At 44.8% G+C, this 18,015-nt stretch overlaps 1 protein-coding gene across 4 annotated transcripts in view; it reads left to right on the forward strand.

The window, feature by feature from the left end:
* Positions 1-18,015, forward strand: part of PRKCE (protein kinase C epsilon) — a 542,457-nt gene that overhangs the window by 329,555 nt on the left and 194,887 nt on the right. For all 4 annotated transcript variants that reach the window (XM_024998410.2, XM_005212581.5, XM_024998411.2 and 1 more), the window contains 2 exons: positions 15,113-15,272; positions 17,339-17,373. In XM_024998410.2, coding sequence (XP_024854178.1) covers positions 15,113-15,272; positions 17,339-17,373 — 195 coding nt within the window. The remainder of the gene's footprint in view (positions 1-15,112; positions 15,273-17,338; positions 17,374-18,015) is intronic.

The following is an 18,015-nucleotide window of genomic DNA, read 5'->3' on the forward strand; positions in this document are numbered from 1 at the left end:
CTGGTAGCTCAGCTGGTAAATAATCCACCTGCCATCCAGGAGACTCCTGTTCAATTCCTGAGTCGAAAAGATCCCCTGGAGAAGGGATAGGCTACCTACTCCAGTATTCATGGGCTTTCTAGGTGGCTCAGATGGTAAAGAATCCACCTGCAATATTGGGAGACCTGGGTTCAATCCTTGAGTTGGGAAGATCCCCTGGAGGAGGGATAGCAACCTACTCCAGTATTCTTGTCTGGAGAATCCCCACGGAGAGGACCTGGTGGACTATAGCCCATGGGATTGTAAAGAGTTGGACACAACTGAGTGACTAAGCACAGAGAGGCTTTCAAGCAGAGCATCAACATGAGAGAGAGCCAAGTCAGGAGTCTAATAGGTGTACAATTCAGGTTGATAGGTTGAGAATCAACCAGAAGTTCTAGTTAATGATTTACCAAGTTACAGGTCACTTTCACCCAGAAATCAAATAGCTGTCCCCTTGAGCTGCAAATAAGGTGGGGAGGACATTGTAAGAGCTTATAAAAAGCCCCAAGTTTCCCCAGTACCAGAAGAAAATTGTTTCGCTGTTACACCCATTCGGCAGTAAATGCAATAAGAGCTCTCCTTTTCAATGAATTGTTTGGGCCAGGCTGCTCAGCAGAGAGGCCAGAGTAGCTCCAGAATAAAGGAAGGATGCCTTGTCTCTTCAACACTGCAGTCTTTTTTTCTCATGAAGGTGATTTGAAGGAGCCAACAGTATAATGCTATAGCATCATTTTAATCCTTCTACCTTAAACACACACACTATTTTAGCTTCTCACTTCTAATTTTCTAGATTTGGTCTGGGCCTTTGCTTACTGTTCTTTTTGGAGACAGAGGATAATGTTTATTTAAAAAAAACAACAGGGTTAACTTTCATCTTTGTAGCTTCAGGAGTGAAGAGGGCACTGACCTGAAGAAAAGGAAAAAGTGACTTTTCCTTCAAGGCCCAGTGTTCCAGCTGACCACAGGCTGGCTTGGGGCAGGTTTAGGGAACACCTTGACCTAAAGCTTTCTTCCCTCCTTGGCTTGAGCAGATAGAAACTTTTTGTTCTGGGAGGTTGTGGCCTGTGTGATGAATATATCTGTTTCTGCATCATACCTCATGTCTCCTCCTGCCTTTCACGGTTCTGTAGGAAATGCCTGGAAGTGGTACAAATCAGCCAAGTGTGTGTTATGGTCGCATTCCTGTTTCTCCCCTGAGCTCCCCCAGCCTGTGAGCTGTGTGATGAGAGTGCTACCTCTCTATGAGTTTTCATTTTCCGCTGCTTTAGACGTCTGGTTTCCAAAACAGCTTTCAGAACTTCTCATCAAACCCTACATTCACGTGAAGGAAATGGGCCTCTTTCCTTCCAGTCTGCTATTAATTTTTTCACACAGTTTTTTCATTTACAGCATTAGAGGAGCAAAGTTCATTTTTTAGAAAATGTATAAGCTACTTGTTAGAATAATAGAAACAGCAAGCTTGAATTTCTTGAGTGTTTTTTTTTCCCGGTTTCTATACAGGCAGAAAAGGGTAGAAAATGGTCATTTTGTGTTATTTAATGTGTGTAGTATGGGGGGGAAGCGTGAACTTTGGAGGAAGACAATCCTTAGTACAAAATCAGGTTCTACCACTTAGTAAGATGTATGCCTGGGTGAGTCATCTAGATTTATTTAGCCCCAGTTTCCTCATTTGCATAATGGGGAGAATAATACCGATCTTGTAGGCTCTCTTCAAGAAGCAAAGATATGTTTTAATCACACACTGTATGGTAAATGGTACCTATTATTTCTATTACTAGGTTTGTTTACAAATGGAATTTGTCTCTTACTTTGGAATGTAAAATTTCCAAAATTTATCTCCTAACACCACTCTCCCTGCAGGTTCTACATGATTTTTTTCTACCTTCCCAGTACAACGTATAAAAAAGAATCTGAAATTCATCCACACTAAACTCATAATGGCCCTCCCAGAGGATCTGTGTTTTAACAGGGCTTAAAGCCTCAAGCTTAAGATAAAAGCTGACACAGTGGAGCTCAAAGTAGCAGGGATCATTTGCTTTTTTAGGACGCCACTATCTCTGAATTCCCAGCTCTCAGGAGCCAGGTCAGCCTAACTCACCTTTTCATAGGCACTAGGATCCATGTGATCATGCTTTTAATATTACCAGTGTTTGTTTTCCTTTGTCTCTCTCCAGAGGAGGGATAAATGTATAACTCAGAGGCCTGGTACCTAGCACCCTGAGGCACTCAGTAAATATTGGCCAAGTGAATGAACAATTGTCACAGCGAAAACATTTTTCTTCCAATGTTTACCCTAAGTCTCTTCCTGCTTGGTTTATCTATTACCTCCTGAATTATAGATATCTATTTCTGAGTAACAAATTATCATAAATTTATCAGCTTAAAACAATAAGAAATAGTATTATCCCATACTGTTCTGTGGGTTAGGAATTCAGGAGCAGCTTTAGCTGGATGGTTCTAACCCATAGTCTCTCGTGAGGTTGCAGTCAGGATTGTTGGCTAGGGCTCTGGCTGACCAAAAAAGCTCAACTGGGGCTGGAGGATCCAGTTCCAAGATGGCTGACACTCATGGCTCATGAGTCAGTGTGACTGACAGAGGAGGTCTCTCCCAGTCAGTTTCCGCCAAAATGGACCTCTGCATAAGGCTGCTTGTGTGCTAGGACACAGAAGCTGGCTTTCCAAGAGAGAGCCAAGAGTGAGCAAGGTGGAAGCTGCAGTATCTTTTATGACCTAGCCTCAGCAGTCCCCTTTGTCATTTCTGCAAAGTCTCTTTGGTTCTACAAGTCAGCAGGGCAACTCTAGTTGTGTAGGAGGGGCCTGCACAGAGTCCCAGGAGGCACGGATCCATGAGGGTCATCTTGGAGATTGGCCACCACACCTCTCATTCAATCCTTTCTTTTTTTCTCCCAGAAAATGAAGTTTCAAATCTTTGCTCTAGAAGGATTTCACTTGTCTTCTCTTGGACATCTCACACCTGCTAGGGATAGCCAGTCTCACAAGCACGGCTAAGATGTGGCAGAGATGTGCTTTGGCTGGAGCAGTGTTCATCCACTACTCAGGATTCTTGAGATTCTTAAGACTGTGGTAGATCTTAACCTTAGCTTAACCTTTGTTGACTAACCCTGTTAACGCTTAAACCAAGACCTCCTGAAAGGGCAGGCAGGTGACTACACTGTGTCCAGGGCCCAGATTTCCAGATTAGGAAAGTGCCCTCTTTTCTAAGTAAAGACATGGCTCTGGGCTGCCCTGAGGTTGTAAGGTCTAGGATGGGAGCTGGGTTTTTCAGAGAGAAATTGATTTATAGTAGCTGTAAGTATCGAAGAAGGCAATGGCACCCCACTCCAGTAGTCTTGCCTGGAAAATCACATGGACGGAGGAGCCTGGAAGGCTGCAGTCCATGGGGTTGCTGAGGGTCGGACACGACTGGGCGACTTCACTTTCACTTTTCACTTTCATGCATTGGAGAAGGAAATGGCAACCCACTCCAGTGTTCTTGCCTGGAGAATCCCAGGGACGGGGGAGCCTGGTGGGCTGCCGTCTCTGGGGTCGCACAGAGTTGGACACGACTGAAGTGACTTAGCTTAGCTTAGCTGTAAGTATCAATACTTCTTCCCGAGAGTCCTGGTGACCAAGAATGTATATCTGCAAGAAGCTTGCTGTCTGTGACTGGTAATATTTCCCTCTGGACAGAGATAACTTACTCATTGGGGAATTCGATCTCCTCTTGTACTTCGTTAGCACTAAGACCCAAGCTGACTGGATCTCCCTTAAGCATTTGAGGCCTTAGAATATTTCCTTAGTCTCATTAAACTGGAAATTTAAAAAATTTCCCTTGCCCCTACCCCCATCTTTTGTTCTTGATTTTCTGTGTATAGGAGTTTCTAGATATGAGACTCCAAATTTAGCAGATGTCTCTCTTGTTTTGTAGGGCTATTAGAAATACATTTTCCTTCTCATATAGTGGCTGTTCTTTCTACAACGTTCTCCTATCACTATGGATGACAACTTATGGAGAGACAGGAGTTTCCGAGGCCCTAAGAAGCAATCCTGGGAATGTCATTGGTTTTTCCAGACTGCAGTGTCCCCTGTATTGAAAGAGATGCCAGCAGCGGGGCGTTGGGGGGAGGGGGGTGTCACACCATGTGTGTGTGTGTGTGTGTGTGTGTGTGTGTAATCAGAGAGCCTGTGAGCCTTGAAGGGGCACAGGGCTGGATTCTGGCTTTGTTTTCACTTGTTAAAAGCATTATTGTTTTTGACCTCCTAATCCCTCTTTCTACATACAGAGTTGTGATCACTATCTCAGTGGAACATAAAACTTATCAGAAAAAGTTTAAGCAAGTTTTTGAAGCCAAGAGGAAAGATATAAGTTCTACGGGCACTATGCTCTTGATTGTTGTTCACTGGCTAAGTCGTGTCTGACTCTTTGCAACCCCATGGACTGCCGCACGCCAGGCTTCTCTGCCCTACACTATCTCCTGGAGTTTGCTCAAACTCATGTCCATTGAGTCAATGATGCCATCCAACCATCTTATCCTCTGTCATCCCCTTCTCCTCCTGCCCTCAATCTTTTGCAGCATGAGGGATTTTTCCAGTGAGTTAGCTCTTTACATCAGGTGGCCAAAGTATTGCAGCTTCAGCTTCAGCATCAGCCCTTTCAATGACTATACGGAGTTGCTTTTTTTTAGGATTGATTGGTTTGATCTTATGGCTGCCCAAGGGCTGATAGCCCTGATAGCTGTTTCTATAGGATGATCTAGGGTTTTTTTAACCTCTGGTAAGCTTCCTAAAGAAGGTCCATCCTCCCAATACCCTGCTCTGGAAACTAGCTGGGAGGGAGGGTGGAAGGAAGGTCAGTGTGGAGGAAGGTATGCAGAGAGTAAGACAAACTCATCTGCTTTCTGGGAAGGTGTGGGGTTCATTTGGCCAATCACCAGCCTGGACTTCATGACTTAATAATCATCCTTACTTCTTTTTATCTTCTTGAGCCAGCTCCTTTGTCTTAACAAGTCTTTCATTGCCTGTTATTTTTTTGCTTTTATCTTCTGACTCCCTGAAACTTGACTTCTCTCTCAGGTAGTCTGATAAATACCCACCTGGCCATCTTCCTTGGAATCCTGCTCAGGACCTAAGATCTCTCTGGGAAAAGCTATGGTTTTTCTTTTTAATTTTAACTTTAAAGTATTAGCAACAGTATGGAACTACCTTAGCAATCAGAGGAGTTTGGGGAAAATAAACAGGTGAGTCTGTCGTGGTAATTTGGGTAACTGTGCATATACTTAGTTGAGGAGGTCTGTGGAGGCTGGAATGAGATGGTAAAGGGACCACTTGATATTAAAGGGTGTGATTTTTAGCTCACTCGGCTTGAACCTTTCTGAATCCTGCCTGCCACTGACTGGATGTTATGGAATAGCTGATAGCAACAGTACTGATGGATGAGGGTTTTTCAGTAAATAATTCCATAACCTTTTCGGCCTGCCTGCCTTGGCATTAAGAGGCTTGTAATGTATTTGGAAAGGGGGCTGTCAGCCTTCACTTGGCATTGACACTCCCCCCTGTTCATGCTGGGAATGGACAGACGTCCTGCTAGGCCTTCTGCCGCTGCTCTCCCACAGGCATTTTTTAATAGAGCATTTTAGAAACGTGAACCATGGACATGACATCATGGACATGAGGTCCTCAGGGCTCAGATGCCCAGTAATTCAGCAACAGCTCAGTTTCCTGTGATATGAATCACAGGACCATCACTGGCACCAGTGAGGACTCTGGCCCCACCCTTGGCTGGTGCCCCACTTGGCTGATTTCCCAGGATGAGAAGGCTCTGAGCATTTAGCAGGTCTGCCTGAAGGGATTTTGCTCTGCGGTTTTTCTCCTGGCAAGCAGTGACTTTTCCTGGGTCCCAGAAGCATGTGGCAGTTCCAGTGTAACTCCAGGGTTTAATTTTGCATGGATAGAGGAGGGAGGGAATGAATAAATGCGGATAGGCAGGAAGCAAGGGGACTTCCTACTTAAGGATGATCATTATTCTCCAGTGGTTCTCCATGTCCCCATGTATACCGGAGCCTGGGTGGTGGGACTGGGGGGCTGCCCCCCCTTCTCTGCCTCAGTGACCATCCAGTTGTCCTACCACCACTGTGTCTGACCTCAGTTTACCCTAGTGCTACTCTCTCTACCCTGTCAAGTGTCTACATTTTTCACTTTTTTTTTTCCTAACAAAGCACAAACTAGCTTAAGCTTTATTTTAATTAAGTGGACAAGAGCTTATGCCCTGCCATGAATACAGAACAGGTCATTCAGAAAGGAAAGATGAGGAAGAAGAAAATGATTTGTAGTAAGTTTGAGATGCTAATCTTGAAATGCTACCAGTGCTCTTCTGATTAGATTACACAGAATAACATATGCGGACAATTCAAAACCTCTCCTCCTAGACGTTTCTGCTTCACGTCTTGTGGTTCTCTGGGAAGACATGGATAGTTCAGACTAATCTCTCTCGGGGAATTAATTGCTGTTTCCTCTTTCCTGTTTTGAACAGAAATTTTCTTTAATGTATTGTGTGAGTACAACATGTAGAACATAGCCTTTGGTATCACGTAAATATTTACTTAATCATTAAAACTCACTGTCATGTAGCATTTATTTCAACTTGAAAATATTATAAGCTATTTTCCTCATGGAAAATAAAATGAAAAGGCACTGCTCCTTTGATTTTCAATGCCTAGGTTTTTTTCATTTTGTTTTGTTTCCGTTGATCTTGCATTTTTCACAGTAAGTCCATAAAGTTAAACCAGAGATTTATTGAGTAAACTCCTCAGATACTGAGTGGGAAAAATTCCATCTAGTCTCTTCAGGGGCTTTCCCCACCCCCGAGTCATAACCACTGTTGCCTGGACAATGACGGCAATTCCTTGCTTTGTTAGTGGAGACCCACCTATTGAGGATCAAATTCAAAATATCTGAGAAGAATAATTTAGAGAGTGGCTATGGACCGTCCATTATGGCTAAGAGTCTGTGCCCAGAATACTGCCTGGCATCCAATATCCACCTAATAAACATTTTTTAGAATGTACAATTTTTAACCCGTTGGAAAGTCTCGATGTGTTTTTCTGTTTATGTTGTTTGAGGATATTTATCCTTTTCTCTTTCTCATTTTATACAAATATACACTATAGACATGTTTCTTAGTTCTCTTTTTCTACATATTGTTTCTTGGTAGACTTGGCATGTCTGCTTTTTGAAACCACTGCATTAAATTCCATTATGTGTGTGCTTGTGAATTAATCAGTCCCTTTTGATTTTCTAAGTGTCTAGTTGAGAGTGGGATGAGCGTGTGGAGAGGTGAATGGGCAGCAGCCAGCAAGAGACTTCCATACACAAAGTTGGGTACTGGGGACTCAAGCTATTCTGCCATCCTTGTGAGGTGGATGGGTCAGGGTGGGAATTCTTGAACTTGACACTCACTGTTAGCTGTGTGACCTTGAACAAATTACTTAACCTTTTGAGCCCTTGGTTTCTTCATTTGCAAGTTGAGGATAATAGCACCTCATGATGTTAGATCTAAGTTGCTTACAGTATCTTGTGTATATGTAATAACACCTCGTGTATTTTTAAGTGCACTTTATGGATGTGTAACAGTGTCTCACATATAAAATAGCCCCTCATGGATACAAAATACTTGGAATGGTGCTCACCATATGACAGGGGCCCATACATGGTAGCTGTTATTTTTCAGCTTCTGAATCATCCAAGATTTGACAGTTATTTAGATAAAACTATCAGGATGTTTGAGTTGTTTTCTTTGTGTTGTGAAATAATCTGCCTTGAAAACTGGATTCACTCTTTGCTTGGCTTCTGAGACAAGCCTTCTGAGGACAATCCCAGCCTTTTCTCAAACTGGTCACATTTCTTACTGCTCTTGTCCTAGAGCTGAGTCAGTGTTTTTACCCAGCCCAGTCTTCCCAGGACTCCACTCTGGAGGTGGAGTGTGCTCCTCCAAAGCCCCTGATGCATGGGGTGGGAGGAGACGGAGCCGACCCCCTTTTATTCACAGTGGCAGGGCTGAACTGTCTGGAGGCAGTCGGACCCCAGCCAGGGGAGGTTTTGTAGTGGGATGGGTGAGAGTATTCCACTTTCCCTCAATCAGAACTGTCACGTTGGCACCTGGGGCAGAGAACATGCCAGCCTGGTGTTTAGACAGAGCGCTGCAGTACTATTCCTGATGGATAAGAAAACAGACGCCTGAAGAGATTAAATGACTTGTTCTAGGTTATAACGCAAGTCTGGGGTAAAGGCAACATTTGTCCAATCTCCCAGCACCTAGTTCAACCATAGTGGTAGAAAGAGAAGGTCAAAAGAAGGAGGTGAGAAGAGATCAAGAAGACCACCCATGGGACACTTGCTTGTGGAGAAGACCCCTATGTGCACTCAAAATCAAGAGTAGGTAATTGATTGAGGGATCGCCTGCAGTGAGGAATGACAGTGGTGCCCAGAGGTGGCCAGTCAAGCAAATTGGTCCTTCTGACTGGTCCAGGCTCCAAGGTCAGGGGTCTTGGGCGAGCTGGAACTTTGGGCTTGGCAGTCCTTATTACACATGCCCTTGAAGGAAGTGCCAGCATCTGGGGATTCATAACCATCAGCCTATTAGGAATTCCCTGCTAGATATTCTTTCACTGAGAGGCATTCAAAGAGCACTGAGTTTAAGGATGCCAGTTCAGTCCTGTCACTTGAGCCCCCTTTTTATGCAGGAGGACATGAGATGAGGTGAGGGAGGTGCTGATGAAGCAATGGGACCTTCAATAATCAGACAGACCAGAAGAGGTAGCAGAGGGTTTGGTGCCAGGGGCTGCCTCTCCCTGTGATTGTGAGTGTCCTTCTGGCCTAGACTGAGAAGTCTCAGCCCAAGGAAAAGGGGCCAGGTGAGGCTGACCAACAAAGAAGAACTGTGAGGTGTGGGTTCTTTGTGCTTCTTCTGCCACTTGCCTGCAGCCTGTCAGAGATTCTTCTGAGCTTTGGGGCTGTAAGATACTCATTGGTATAGAAGACCCTAGGAATTTGAGCTTATAGGCAAATCACAGCCAGCAGAAAACACTCTTGGAATGTTGTTAGAGATTAAGGTTACCGAAGATCTCATAGCTACTTCACAGGGTGTCTCCTTAGCTTCATGCCTTTGTGAATTCTTGTTGTTATATCTGAGCAGCCAAGATCTTCATTTACACAGAAAGTTTCACAAGTTATCCAACTTTGTGTTGGCCTCTCCCTGACTTGGGTCATCCCTTCTGCTGTGTGGTAGATGCAGATGCAGCCATAAAACAAAAGATTTATGTAGGCAGAAAGGAAAGGAAAGGAAAGAAAGAAAGGGAAACCAGTGCTGGTTTCACCTTGTGGGCTGTGGCAAATGAGCCATCAGCCTAGGTGGGCATGGCTGAGGACATCCAGTGAAGGGATGTGAAGAGCATGCCTCGGCGCAAGTCACAGATGTCGGGGCAATCGGGGTGACCCAGCCCAGAACCACAGGCAGCTGGGGAAGCTGATAAAACGTATCTTGTCTCTCCTGATCTCCAGGCCAACAGCTGCTGCCCTTTCCTCCTCATTCATGCCATGTAGTCCCCACTCCTGCAACGTGAGTGACCCTCCCATTACCTCATGCTGTAGGTGGAAAGAACTGCTATTAAAAATCATTAAAGGACTTCTCTGGGAGTCTAGTTGTTAAGACTCCAAGCTTCCGATGTAGGGGGTGTGGTTGATTCCTGGTTGGGGAACTGAGATCCCGTATGCTGTGCACTGCAGCCAAAAAGAAACCATGTATTAAAAATCTCATTAAAGAGTATTAGAGAACATTTTTCAAATATACAAATATATAATCCCATCATCCTAGTTTAACACAATAATTCTTTCATGTTACCTTCAACCTGTAAATATGTTTGTGTTTCTGTGCCTCCTGTTTTCACAGTTTTAGATCACGTTTCCCCATGTTCCTGCATAGTCTTCTCTCAACATTTTAAAATTGATATAGATGTAGTATAATTCATTAGACCATTCTCCTAATGTGAGATATCAAGTTGTTTCTGTTTGAAGGCTGATTAGACATGCCTTGGGGAACATGTATAAGTTATAAGTGTATAACTTTTAGTTTCTGTTGAATTATTGACTTAGAGTTACTTACTAAGGAATTGCCTAATCAGAGGATATGAATCTCTTTGTGATGTTTGCCATGTACTGTAATATTGCTTCTGAAAATATTATGCGACATTGCCTCTAGCAGTGAATGAATAAATCAGTTTAATAGCAGCCTTCCAAACAGCTGATAATTCCATTTTAAAACAAATTTGTTTCCTTATTAGGCATTAAATGGTATGTCAATGATAGGTCAAGAGAGCTCTGTATTTTAAGAATTCCTAGTAAGAATGAATATTTTATATTTCTCCTCCTAAAAATTTTATATTTATGTCATTTACATTCTTAGCTACAACTAAAGATTTATTGATATGTACACCTCCGTGGTATGTTTGCCATTGAGTTGGAAACTAGTCAAACGGGAACAAACAAATCCAGGCTGTAGAATGCTCCACAAGACAACATCCTATATTTTCCATAACTTTGTCATAAGAAGGAAATAAGTCAAGAAAATTGTTCTTTATTAAGAGATTAAAGAGACATGGCAAGCAGATAACTTCCTTGAGCTCTAACTAGCTCCTGGATTAAACATTTAAAAACAACAGCAACAATAAAGGACATTTAGGGGACAGTTGGGTTTTCCAGGTGGCGCTGGTGGTAAAGAACACCGCTGCCAGTGCAGGAGATAGAAGAGACGCGGGTTCGATCCTTGGGTCTGGAAGGTCCCCTGGAGGAGGGCATGGCAACCCACTCCAGTATTCTTGCCTGGAGAGTCCCATGGCCAGAGGAGCCTGGTGGGCCACAGTCCATAGGGTAGGAAACAGACACAACTGAAGTGACTTAGCACACACACACGTGCAGGGGACAATCAGGGAGATTTAAATATGAACTGTCTATTGGATAGTTATAGCAATGTTAAATTTCTTGACTTTGATATTGTGATTATGTCAGAGAATGTTTTTATTCTTAGGAGATAAACCCTGAAGTATTTAGGGGTGAAGTGTTGCTTCAAACGGTTCAGAAAAACTATATATCATATCTTCATCTTATATAATAATATATTGCTATTAATATAATTATAATTATGTCATAATGTAGTTATGTTAATGCCACTAATATATCATGCTGTATTATATATGGATATATAATGAATTATGCGTGATATTTGATATATATTGCTATTATATTGCACACATACATGTACATATATGCTTGCATTTATAGTCTATTCTTCCACTCTTGCACCATGCACCCTCTCTTACCCATACAGGTGTCTGTGCTCCTGCATGCACGTGCCATGCATTACCCACTACCCCATGGAAGTTGCATTTTAATAGAGAGAGACCCTTCACATCAGGGGAAATGTTGAAGGTGATCCATTTCTAGCAGTTTCTCTAGGCCCAACAAGGAGATTCTATGGGGCTGAGGAGCCCTGTAGCTCCCCTGTCCAAAGATGTGTGGAAGGCAGGTGTTATCATCAGCCAGGAGTCCCATCCCCTTTCTCATGCAGCCTCGTGTGCAAACCTCCTTGGAACACAAAGTTGATTTACCTGTTCCTTCTGTTGCCCTTAGTCTCCCCATATATTGAACATAGAAGCTGACTTTTAACAGGCCATGCACAATGTGCTCTGGAGCAGGATAACAGAACATTTTGGAGAAGTTAGATCAGACAGACCCGACCTTAGCATGGGGTTATCCTTGGCTCTCTTTCTAACCTGCACCCAAGACCCTCCCATCCCCCCCCACGCCCCCCCACCTCCCACCCCCTACAAATTTTATACAGCTTTTCTCACAGCATCAGTGCAGCCCACAAACAGGTTTTCAAAAGTAAGTGGGGTTTGGCAGAAACCAACACAATTTTGTAAAGCAATTATTCTTTAATTAAAGAATAAGTAAATTTTAAAAAAGCAAGTGGAGTTAAATTAACTGGGTGCTGCATTTATCTATTAAATCAGTTAAACACAGTTTAGAATGTCCAGTTTGGTTACTGTGGTCATTTCTATAAAAAGTTGAGAAATAAGGCCCTCGGGGACCCCTATAACCCCCCATATGGCAGCACTTCTTTGAGAAAACTAGATTAAAGTCCTCACCATTTTGACTGAAAACACAATGTCCAGAATCAAGATGACTATAAAATCTGAGGACTTTGTAAATCAAATTGCATTTTAAATGCATTAGAGCGTACTGTTGATATGTATTCCATGGTAACACCTTCTGTGAAAGAATTTGACGGATGCTTTTGTACAAAGAGAATTCCGCTCCCCTGGCCTGAGCTACCCCAAGGCTGAGTTTGGGGAGTTTGGATTTTTTGTCCATCAGGTTTGTAGCAACTAAGGACTATTGAAAAGATTTGTTTTTTTAAATACCACATTTTTCCAGCTTCTAAAAATAGAATTTTCTAAATACACTGAAAAGTATGAAGCAGAAATGAAAGTCACCTCTAATTTCACAACTGAGTGATGATTGTCATATTTATGCATGCGTGTGCATATGTAGGCATCTCTAATTAGAAGCAGGACCTTTCCTTGAGAATTTGCTCATCTGGGTCTTACCCCCTAGGTTGTAGAAAGTAGGAGGTGGTGTGGGCTTTCTATACCCAGAAGGTAATCAGTGTCAGAGACTTTGTGAAACAATAGGCACCAGTTAAAAAGGAAACCCCTTCAGGTTGGGGGGTATGAAGCAGGAGGTCCACAGGCAGACCCCCTTCTGGGTCATCCAGGGGCAGTCCTGAGAACACAGCCTGGGAGCCCTGCGAGCAGCCTCCAGTCAGCAGTTCTGCACATTTGCTTGGAGGCTGCTTCCCTCTGAAAGCACATGCTGGACGTTTGCTCCACATTGTTCTTTTCCTCCTTCAGTTTGATGTTCTGCCCACCCTACCTTCTCTGGACTGACAAGATGCTCTTGGATTAAACAGATGTTTGACTGACACATGTGGCCACCGCTGCAGGGAACCTTGTGTTCAGAGAGGTCCATGAGGGGCGAAGTTGACTCCCCTCAGGACTGACACTGTTAGGCTGGGGAGATGGGTGCCGGCTGGTGCAAGGGGGCTTGTTGGGGGGTGGAGCCTTCCCAGTGTATTTTTACCCACCTTCCAGGGCTGCTTGAGAGTGTCAAGAGCCTGGCAGGAGACCCTTAGCCTGCCTTCTCTGTGCTAGGGGAAGCCTCAGGCAGCCCAGCTCTTCCCTAATGAGAGCCACCAGGTAAGAGCTTTGGAGACTTGCTGTAGGCAGAGTGGACTGTCCCTCGGAGCAACAGGTGGCCAGCGGAGCAGGGACCTCTCTCTCCCTCTCTGGCATAGAATCTGGGCTCTACCACTGTGTGTGTTAGTCACTCAGTCGTGTCCGACTCTTTGCGACCCCACGAACTATAGCCTGCCAGGCTTCTCTGTCCATGGAATTCTCCAGGCAAGAACACTGGAGTGGATTGCCATTCCCCTCTCTAGGGCTCTACCACTAGATAGCTGTATTAACAGAAAAGGTTACTTGAGCTCTTCATTCTTCAGTTTGCAAATCCAAGAAATGGGGGTAATAGCAGTACCCTTCAGCTGGGGTTGTGATGCTTCAATGAGTTATCACACATAATGCATTTTGCATGGCACCTACCAGAGTGCATAGCTAAGGTGGCTCAGATGGCAAAGAATCTGCCTGCAATGCGGGAAACCCAGGTTCGATCTCTGGGTCAGGAAGATCCCCTGGAGAAGGAAGTAGCAATCCCCTCCAGTATTCTTGCCTGGAGAATACCATGGACAAAGGAACCTGGTGGGCTACAGTCTGTGGGGTCACAAAGAGTTGGACACAACTGAGTGACTAACACTTACCAGAGTGTAAGCCCTTGACAGACGTCAGCTAGTATTGTCACTGTGTTAGTCTGCTCAGGCTTTAACAAAATACCATAGAATACAGGCTTAGACAGCAGAAAGTTACTTTTCACAGTTCTGGAGGCTGAAAGTTTGAAATCAAGATCTCAGTGTTCTGGTGAGGATTCTCTGCTTGGCTGGTTTACAACCACCTTCTCGTTGTACCCTCTCATGGCAGAGAGCAGGCGGGCTCAGGTCTTTTCCTCTTCTTATAAGAGCACTAATCCCATTATGCGGGTACACCCTCATGCCTACATTTAATCTTTATTACCTCCTAAAGGCCCCCCAACTATCACATTGGGGATTAGGGCATTAATGTATATATTGGGATGTGTGGTGGCACATTCAGTACTTAATGGTCATTATTATTTTTATTGTCCCTTTGCAGGGTGTTCTTAGGTTTGGGACAGTCTTTGAAAGGGAGGGAAGGAAGAAGTGGGGAAGATCTTTCTGTCTCCAGTAGGTCTTAAAGCCCATGGTGGTGGGTCTTGAACCTTCTGGAAACTGTCTGCTTTCACAGTGTTCTATTTCCCTCTCCTTTTAACCTTTAGGGAAAGGCTTTTTTTTCTTTTTTGCTTTACTCTAGGTAAGAGGGAAGAGGAAGAAAAGTCAAGTTTATTAGGCAGCTACTTCTCTGAGCTTGGCATCTGGGTGGGGAGGGAAGTCACGCCGTTGACTCCAAACCACACGCCTTAGGGCCATCACCATCATCCCCACTGACAGAGGACAGTGCCTGCAGAGGCTCCAGATGAGGAACACAAGCAGTCCTAGGTCCCTTCTCAGGAGGTTCAGTAGATTTGAACCTGAGCCTCCGACCCCACACCCTTGCAACATGTAGTGGGTGTGGGGAGGAGTAAAGCGGCCACACCTGGAGCAGGAGTAGGGTTGGGATGGATGCTGAATGCAGCTGTTGTGGGAAAGTGCATAGTCTGGGCCTTGCAGTCACGTGGTGCGTACTCACTGGAGCAAGTAGTGAGGCTCTTTAGACCCCTGAATTCCTCCACCAGCGGAGGCTGCCCCCACACAACCTCCAGATCTCCCGGGCTGGAGTAGCTTTCCCACGGAAGGTTATTTTCAAGGGATGCTAACCCATACTGTATTTTCTTCTGTGCTCTTGTCCCTCCTCAGCCCCTAAAGACAATGAAGAACGTGTGTTTCGGGAGCGCATGCGGCCCAGGAAGCGGCAGGGGGCTGTCAGGCGCAGGGTCCACCAGGTCAACGGCCACAAGTTCATGGCTACGTACCTTCGGCAGCCCACCTACTGCTCCCACTGCCGAGATTTCATCTGGTAAGGTCCTCTTTTCTGGAAACCTCTCAGTTAGACTTCTCGGCAGCGAGAGGTGGGGGGAATGGGTCAGGAGATTGGACACTTTATGTAAAAAATGCTTATGTGCTTTAATTCTTTATCTGACTACAGAAGACTTTTCTGCAAGGCTGAGTGGTGCTTGGGGGGCTAGATGGGAAGAAGAAACTATGCTTCCTGGTTCCTATATATGGAGATATGTAGGATCATATTATATCTCATATTTAATGAGTTGGGATTTTATAACCAATAATGGTATTGTGGGTTTTTTTTAAAGAACTCTTAACTTTTAGAGAGGGAATCTGGATTATTTACCAACAGAATGATGGATTTCTTAGATTTGTTTTAAAAAAATAACTGGAAGGAGGGGTGAGGGGCTAGGGGTAGAGATGAAACAAGGCTGGCCATGAATTTATCATTGTTGGAGCTACTCACAGGTACCTGAGGGTCTACTATATTCATCTCTCTATTTTTTTTATACATTTAAATGTTTCCATAGAAAGCTTAAAAATATTCCATTGCCAATATTTATAATACAAAGCAGTTCTTAGTAACTGTCATAACATTGGTGCTGATAGGATGCTGAGATTTCAGAAAAGAGAGATGCATTGGCTGGAGTACTCAGGGAAGGCTTCCTGGAGGAGGTGGCAATTCTCTTTTTATAATGACTAGGATTTTGATAGGCAGAAACAGGTAAGTAGTAGGCCTTTTGGGGAGGTGGAGAAGGACAAGGAATACTGGCCTTGGGGATTAGAGGGAGACTTTTGATGAATACCTACCTTGTGTCAGGGTCTCTCTTTGGCTCTGGAAATCTCTAAATCTTCCCAGCATCCTATGAGCTATGTATTATGAACACCATTCCACTAACAACAATACTGAGGCTCAGAAATGAGACCAGCCTATGGCCCTCCAGCTAGGATATGTCAGAGACCTGATTCCACCCTGGTGCGCACAACTAATGGCTCATGCTCAGCCTTCCTAGCCCCTCTCTTAGCTCTCTGGAACTGATGTGGAGCTCGCATGTTGGCAGTCCCATGGAGGAGAGTGAGCAAGGCCATACTGCAGCATCAGTGGAGAAGGAGAATGTTCAAATTGCACTCTGAGGACCCCCTGGATTCCCATGGTGTCCAGGAACACCTTGTCTCACCCTTGTGGTGTTCTGAAACTAGTCACAGAGGCTGGCATGGACATCCAAGGTGACACAGCTTAGAGCAAAGTCAACCTGATTAAAGCAGAAATAACGCCCAGCTCCATCCACAGACACATCTTATTCCTGGGACTGACAGGCGTCTGACCTGTATCTCTGTATTTTGGTCAAGAACTGGGGAACAGGTTCTGAAAGCTTACCTTAGAGATTCAGGTCTCCTCTAAGCCCATGGCCAATACGACTGAACTCTGGGTTCCCTTAGCTGTAGCCCCAGTGACTTCTGGCTCCTTTTACTGGACTGGGCACTGCAGGGAGCTGACCAGTTGGTGGTGGTGTCCTGAGGACAGGTTGGCTGGATTGTCCTGTGTCCAGGCTAACCCTAAACCTGCCTTAGGGGACCCTATGCTGGCCATGGAAGGAATCTGTGATGTTGGCCTTTACCCAAATGGTAGATTGAACTCCCAGTCCTGGCCGCACTCTGCCCTATAAACCTTGACTTCTCCTGGAATGCTCAGGAAATATGCTTGCCAGCGAGAATTCCTTCTCCACAACTGTCTGCAAAGAAGGGCACGCTCAATGACTTGAGGCCCATGGAGAGCAAGCAGGGTCTCTGGGGCTTTCCAGAACACAGCTGGGCCGCTGGAGTGGCTGTTTGTATAGGAAACTGAGCCCTAACACTGACCAAACCTTGCACCCATTCCAAGCGCTGGGGCTGTTCTTGATGGCCTTCAGAAGGAGTCATTTTAAGGCACCCTTCAAGTGGGAGTGAGATTACTACCCCACTGCTGAGTGGACTCCACTCAGCATTTGGTACGCTGTGGGCGGTGGCCAGAATGGGGTGGCTTTGTGTGGCTTTTGACCTACTGGAATTCATTTTCTTAAAGAGCTGTTTTCTTCTTTTCAGGGGTGTCATAGGAAAGCAGGGATACCAATGTCAAGGTAAGAGGGTGTTGTATGAAGTAAATCCCTGGGAACCATGGGTCAATTCAGATCACGACTGCCCGTGGAAACAGGGGCTGGGTTGGATGAGACTCAGAGCTCTGTAGGCCCCCCATGGTCACGCTCTCTCTCTGCAAAGCGAGACCCCGATTTTCTTTTGTCCCTGCCTGGCCACCGCTCCACCATAGCTGTGTGGGAGTAGATGTATAGGAGTGCCTGTGGGGCCCACTATCTGCAGGTGGCCCGGGGGCTCAGCCTTTTGGTGCAATGTTTTCGTTGTGCCTTTTTCTTTCCCCATGAGATGAAAAGCTTCAGGAAGATGCCCTTTGGAGGCCCGCCGTGTCCTGAACCGGGTTCTGTGTGTTCTGTAGGCTCCCCACTCTCCAGCTCCCTGAAGAAGCTTCCTGCCCTGCTTGTTTTATTCTGTCTCACTCATGGTCCTTGCTGCTTCTTTCTCTCTCCCTCTCTTTTTTATTTTTATCTCTTCTGTATCATCATTAGCTCTTAAAGATTTAACAGTTGCTTGAAAGTATGAGAGGGTTTGTTTATTCCCCAGTTAATTGACGACAAATGCAAGGTTAAGTTATCTAGAACTGGAGGGTGGTATGTGATGAGGTCATGCTGAGACTTCTCTGTGGTTGG

The sequence above is a fragment of the Bos taurus genome, chromosome 11 (genome assembly GCF_002263795.3).
Source record: "Bos taurus isolate L1 Dominette 01449 registration number 42190680 breed Hereford chromosome 11, ARS-UCD2.0, whole genome shotgun sequence".
NCBI lineage: Eukaryota > Metazoa > Chordata > Mammalia > Artiodactyla > Bovidae > Bos > Bos taurus.